This window comes from Austrofundulus limnaeus, unplaced genomic scaffold (assembly GCF_001266775.1).
Source record: "Austrofundulus limnaeus strain Quisiro unplaced genomic scaffold, Austrofundulus_limnaeus-1.0 Scaffold328, whole genome shotgun sequence".
NCBI classification, from domain to species: Eukaryota; Metazoa; Chordata; class Actinopteri; order Cyprinodontiformes; family Rivulidae; genus Austrofundulus; species Austrofundulus limnaeus.
This window is the reverse complement of record NW_013952730.1, coordinates 285,648-291,820: the sequence shown is the minus strand read 5'-3', so window position 1 is coordinate 291,820 and position 6,173 is coordinate 285,648. Positions and strand designations below refer to the sequence as shown.

General features: G+C 38.3%; 1 protein-coding gene across 2 annotated transcripts in view; it reads right to left on the bottom strand.

Annotated features, from left to right (window-relative positions):
* Positions 1-1,450: 1,450 nt before the first annotated feature.
* Positions 1,451-6,173, bottom strand: part of LOC106527488 (nucleolysin TIA-1 isoform p40) — a 14,346-nt gene continuing 9,623 nt past the window's right edge. Inside the window, exons 11-12 of one of the 2 annotated variants that reach the window (XM_014022396.1) lie at positions 4,613-4,761; positions 1,451-2,789 (exon numbers count right to left, since the gene is read on the bottom strand). In XM_014022396.1, coding sequence (XP_013877850.1) covers positions 2,651-2,789; positions 4,613-4,761 — 288 coding nt within the window. In that variant the 3' untranslated portion in view covers positions 1,451-2,650. Of the gene's footprint in view, positions 2,790-4,612; positions 4,765-6,173 lie in introns of both variants that reach the window. The other variant, XM_014022395.1, reaches the window with a different exon arrangement.

Sequence of the window (6,173 nt, the reverse complement as noted above, 5' to 3'; positions counted from 1 at the left end):
CAGGACCCCACCTTGATGTTTCGGGACCCCACTTTGGGTCCCGACCCCAACTTTGGGAAACACTGCTCTAAGCAACCCATGTGCCCTCAGTCAAATCTGTTTTTACACAAAGAAAGTAAATATTGTATTGTTTTCCGACAAGTTTAAGGTTTCTGGTCAATAACTAAACTGAACTGCAGTAACAGAATAAATTAATTTTTATATTACATCTGGTAACCTTTTTATCATTAACTAATGTGAAATAATTCATCCACAGATTTTTCTGCAACATTTTTTCCACATTTACAAGTATTGCATGTGTCCATGCAGGATCTGGTGTGTGCTTGTTGCGATTACAGAGTGAGGACCATTTGCAAAATAGTTACTATCAAAGTGAGGTCTTTGATGTAGAATGAGGACATTTTCCTCTTCCTCACTTTGCAGCTCTGCTGTGCTTTACTAGTTAGGTTTAGAGGATTGGTGTGAATTAAGTTCTGGTTCAGGTTAGGTTAACTATAGACCAGTAATGGTTCGTGTTGGGGAAAATAGTTATAAAAAATGAATGGAAGTCAATACAAATTCTGTTTAATGTAAATACAAGGATGTGTGTGTGTGTGTCAATGTTATAAACCTAACAAACCATTTTCTCATCCCTCAGTGGTAACCATGTTAACAGTAGTTTAGCCATGTAAATGTTGAGATGAAACATGAGTTACTTTGACCAAAACCTAAACCTAAATTCATGGTTCAATACAAACTATTGAAACTGCAATGATTGTGGTTGGTCTTTGTTACTAATGAACATTAACAGTTTGGGTAAATAAAGTCTTGATATGTCAAAAAATGTTCTTTAACATTCAGTCTCATTAAATAAAACTTCTATATGAAAAGCTTTAAAAAAGCAGGGAAAAATGGGAAACGCAGGACAAACTGAAAATTTAGCCCTTTATAAAAAAAATATGAACACATTTATATACATTCATATTTTGTGTTCAGTTCTGCCTTTGACAAGTTTAATTTAAGACTTAAGACCTCTTTAATGCCACTTGAAATGAAATTTAAGACCAACTTCACAATACATACAAATGGGAAAAGTCAAAAATTTTACACGAGCTGCGAGAGGCATTCTTTAAAATTATTTTTTAAATGTTACCAATTGTTTTAAAATTTGAGATGAATTACAATTATCCTACTTACAATGTGGCAATATTTCTAAGCCCTCAAAAAAATTGATTCAAGACATTTTAAGGCTAATTAAGGCCTTATTTTTGTTTGATGCATTTAATGCTTTTTAAGACTTTAAGGATCCACAGGAACCCTGAATGAACATGTTTTGCTCACAGTATAGAAAAATAGTTCATTTTAATTAAGACCACTCCTGTTCTCAAATAAAATATCAAGACAAAAATAAACTCCATGATTTTCTTGGAATAAAAAGCTACACGAGGGGGGAAAAAACCCAAACACATTGTGGTATTTGTGCATTAGCATTTTAATTGAACAAAGCAAGAAAACATTGATTACAGTAGCAGAGTCATCAGGTCTCAGGGCTAACACCTTTCTAAACAAAAAGGGGTTGAAAATGTCWGTAGGCACTGCCTAATTAGAAAGAGGATTTTGTCAGCTAAAAGAAACCAGCTCTATAAGGCAACAGTTACAATGTAGGCCTCCCCATTTCACTGGCAAAAAGAGCAAGTGGAAAGGTTCAATTCACCCAGATGTTCTATATAAAATGTCTGGTTTCAGTATACTTAAAAAAAAAACATCTGTTTCAAACATACATATCCACCCGTTACCATTTGAATCGTGTTAAATTTAAATATGCACTGCATGGCAATGCTGTATTTTCCCTGCATGGAAGAATTGTGTTCACTGTACCAGTGTCACGTTTGATAGTGTCACTCTGCTACGTACAATGTTGGAGTCAACTGTTAAATTATCAAAACAAAACTCAAAGCAAGCACCCACAGTTAACAGTAGCTTTTTACTTACATTGTTTCAAATGAATGGATTGAATGGTTATTTACACGTGACAAACGAGATTTGAGGCTGTCGAGAAGACATGAAGGAGAAACGGAATGCAAAAGAGGAAATACTCATGTAGCCGAATTTGTCTGGCGAGTAGAAGAGAGAAAAATCTGTGCAATATTTATCTGCTCTTACAGAGAAAACAGCAGTGGTAACAATCCCTGCAATTATTTTTAATCCAAGAAAAAAATAATCCATTTCTCATGTAATTAAGAGTGACTTGGTTTAAGGAAAAGAAAACAAGAACGTCCCAGTGGCTGTCAAACAGGAAGGACATGAAAAATGGAAGCAATTTTTAAAACCCAGAAAAGAAAATCCAAAAGTTTCTCCTTTACAGTTTTATACTCATTTACAGTTAACTTAAAAATGGCAGGAGTCCTGGTTCACAGCCAGTCGTCCTACCAGAAAGGGGTGTAGATACCTGTGGGGGTCAAACCTCTGCTCCATGGCTCCTGCTTGCTCAACCCCACATGAAATTCCATTTACATTTCACAGATGTCAACCTTCTCACAAGGTTCAACATCCTGTAAAAAAAAGTCTTAGTCCTGCCACAAACTGAGGCGATATTTAACAGACCCTGTGCAGGGCGGCACGCAGCCAATAGGAGGCTGTTTCCTGACAAATCTCCCACCCTGCCCACCAATCAGTGTGTGGGGTATCCTGTAGCTCCCATACCGGGCTGGTTGGCTAGCATACTTCCATTCAGTCCCTGTGTAGGCTCCATAACCCCACCGTTACTGATGGCGCTCATGCCAGTCCACCCAGCACTGGCCGGTAAGTGACTGCAAAAGATGAGGTAAAGAGAGAGAAAGACAAAAATGCCAGCAGGTTAGAAGAGACGAGGCGAAAGAGAGCCAACAAGAGTTACTAGAATTTGAACAGACTAGATTAAGAAGATTGTGACGGTGAGAAAGCTGGGTAAAAAAAACAATTAGGCTAGAGAAAAAACACACAGGGATACAGGAAATGAGAGCCGTTTAAAGAGATCAAAGAAGGTGTCGTTTGATTAAACAGGGTGGGCAAGCAGACAAAGGCAAACAGGTTAAGCGCAGCAAGCTAAATCTTCCTTTCATCCACCTTCCCTGCAGAAAGTTTCTGAAACAAATCAGTTCCTTCCAACCTACAAATAAACCACATGATGTGGACGTTTTCAGCCGTCTTACCACACTTTACATTTAACCACACAATAACACAAACATCAGCTCACCTACAGTACTGTGCAAAAGTCTTCAGACGTCTCATTTCTTTCTACGTCACTTCCAAGGACACAAAATTCCTTACAATCATTTAACAAATTTATAAATATTTCTCAATGTTTTCAGCTTTGTTTTATTTTTTTGGACTTTGGCTGTTTTTTCACTCAAACATCCTGATCATTTTCTTGTACTTAAAGTACCTTTAAACCCTTTGAGTCAAAAAAACACCATTTATTTGCATGTATTTGGTATTTTTCATGGAATCAACGAACAGTATTTTAGCACTAAAGTGATTCCAAAAGAGAGTTTAAAGGAAAATTGATGATCTGCAGAAGAATGAAACTGAAAATGAGAGAAAATGTTCACAAAGTCCAGATTTTCTCGTTATTTGAACATTTCAGGATGAGTGAAAACCTGAAGAACTACTGATTTAAATCACTTTAACAGACTCCTTGGAAGCAAAGTGTAAAGAAACAAAGGCGTTTTAAATTTTTGAACAGTACTTTAATTTTAATTTTTAAATTCTTTATCATTAAAAGAAATCAGAATAAATTGTAAGTTCAGCATGGGGATTTGACAGCTTATTCAGGACAAGGTTTTAAAGAGGTGACAGGTCTTGTCTCATTTTTGGAATTGTTCATTTATAAATTTAGAATTGTTCATTTATTCATCTTGACACTATAAAACTGTTCATTGTTAATTTTAAACATTCAGGAACATAAGGCTGTCCTTTAATTACCCTTGAAAGCACACATCAGTGCACAGAAGCCGTCTGTAAATGTGTGTACAGTGACACCCAGCACTCCCAACTTACATTGATGTAGAAAAAAAAAGTCAATGAAATCAAAAACAGAACATAAAAACAGACAAGAATGAACATAAACAACTAAACAACACTGAAGATCAGTTTCAACTCTGGATAATTTTCACAAAAGCAAAACAAGGTGTTCATTAACAAACTACCCTTAAAGTGGGGAGGGGTTGGAGGGAATAAAATTTTCTAGTATTCAATAAGTCTTGTCCATCAGCTGGCTTTAAACTTTTGAAATCCAAAATTTAGTTTCCACGTTTAAATGGGGCACCTTTTAGATCTACTGGGTGGTAAAAATCAACAAAAAAGGAGCTTGTAACAAAACATCTTTAAATATAAGACATGCTGTCCACAGTGAGCAGTAATAAAACACTGAAGCTGGATCAGAGAGAAACCTTCAGTTCAGATTGTTGTGTGGTTGTGTCTTGAGCTCGTAAAGTCGAGGAAGGCGAGTGTCTGGTGAGGGTGAGTGGGCGGGGGAGGCTAAGCTCCCTCCTGTGGCTGGCTCTTGCTCCCCTGGTCTTGAAGGGGGGAATCTGGTGGTACTGAAGTAGGAGAAGGTGGTGAAGGGGAGCCCTGTGCACATCAAGCTACTTACTTAAAGCCCTGCTGGTTCCAGGCCTGGCTGTAGACACCATAGGTGGGGACCTGCCACCCATTTGGGACATACTGGCTGATCTGGGGTCCATTGCCATACCACTGGCCCCACTGGCCGTAGGGCTGGGCAGCAGCAAAGCCGATCTTGTTCTGCTGCAGAGTGAAACACACACACAAATGTAGCCCGAATATAAAATTACAAGCAAAAGATCCTCTCTACTCATCCCAAACACTCTCATCCTTATTTCAGAACATTTCACTGCATTTGTTGTAAACTAAAAAAACAACACTGAAAGTTAAAGATTAGGAGTGTCCCAATCCAATATCAATTTTGGTCCAATATAAACCAAAAAATTTTATATTAGATTATATTGGCCTGCATGCAGTGGTGGGATGTAACTAAGTACAAGTACTTTGTTGCTGTACTTAAGTACATTTTTCATGTATCTGTACTTTACTTAAGTAGATTTCATCATGGGTACTTTTGACTTTTACTCCACTACATTTTACATAAAGTATCTGTACTTTCTACTCAACTACATTTCTGTAATGCGTTGAATTACAAAGTACATTCATGTCATGTCGATTTATTTTTTATTTTATTTTATTTGTGGTTTATTTGATTTTTTTTTTTGTTAGAAAAGTAATCAGTGGCGAGAGGGGGAATTGCTGCAATTGGTCCATTGAACAAAGCAGGAAAGTACCATTACACCTTCCTTCATAAAAAAGCAGAGCAGCAGCATGCCCACAATGGTTTCCAACACGGAGGAAATGTGCCATTCATGGCCTTATTTAACTGGTTCAAAAAAAATGACTTGTTGAGATTTGATAGAGGAGGTTGGTGGTGAATTTACATCTTCGGCAGCTGTTGTCACAATATGTGATGATGCACAGAATCACAGGTAGAGAAGCACCAATCCGATACCAGTATCGTATCGGTCCCGATATTTAAAAAACTTCTAGATCGGGTATCGGTGGCAATGGACCCGATCCATAGGGGCAGGTCTATACAGTTTATTTCTATGCTAAGGTCCGCAAGTGATGCGACGTCATGCGCCAGCGACACGCAGTGCAGTGGCACGTGCCGTTTTCAAAATGGAGCGAACGAAAGGATCAGCCATCTAGAGCTTTTTTACTTTACCTCACCCAACACATCCGATGGCTACGTGCAATACATGCGCAGATTGTTCCAAGGGGCGGAAGTAAAGCTTCAAGCTACAACACAACCAACTTAATCAAGCATCTCCAGCGATTTCACCTGAAAGAGCACGCGGAGTTTGTTGAACGGAGTCAACAAAAAGGAGACGGCATGAAGCAACTGACTTTGAAGGAGATGAAGGAAAGAGGTGAAAATTTTCCACCTAATAGTGTGCAGGCAACAAAAATCACTGAGGGGATACTAAACTTTATTGTCATGGATGGACAGCCGCTCTCAGTTGATGGAGATAAAGGATTCCGGCTGCTGATTAACCAGCTAGAGCCGCGCTACGAGATGGTGAGCAGAAARTATTTGTCAGAAACGGCTCTGCCTGAACTGCACGGTAAAGTGTGCAAACGCATAT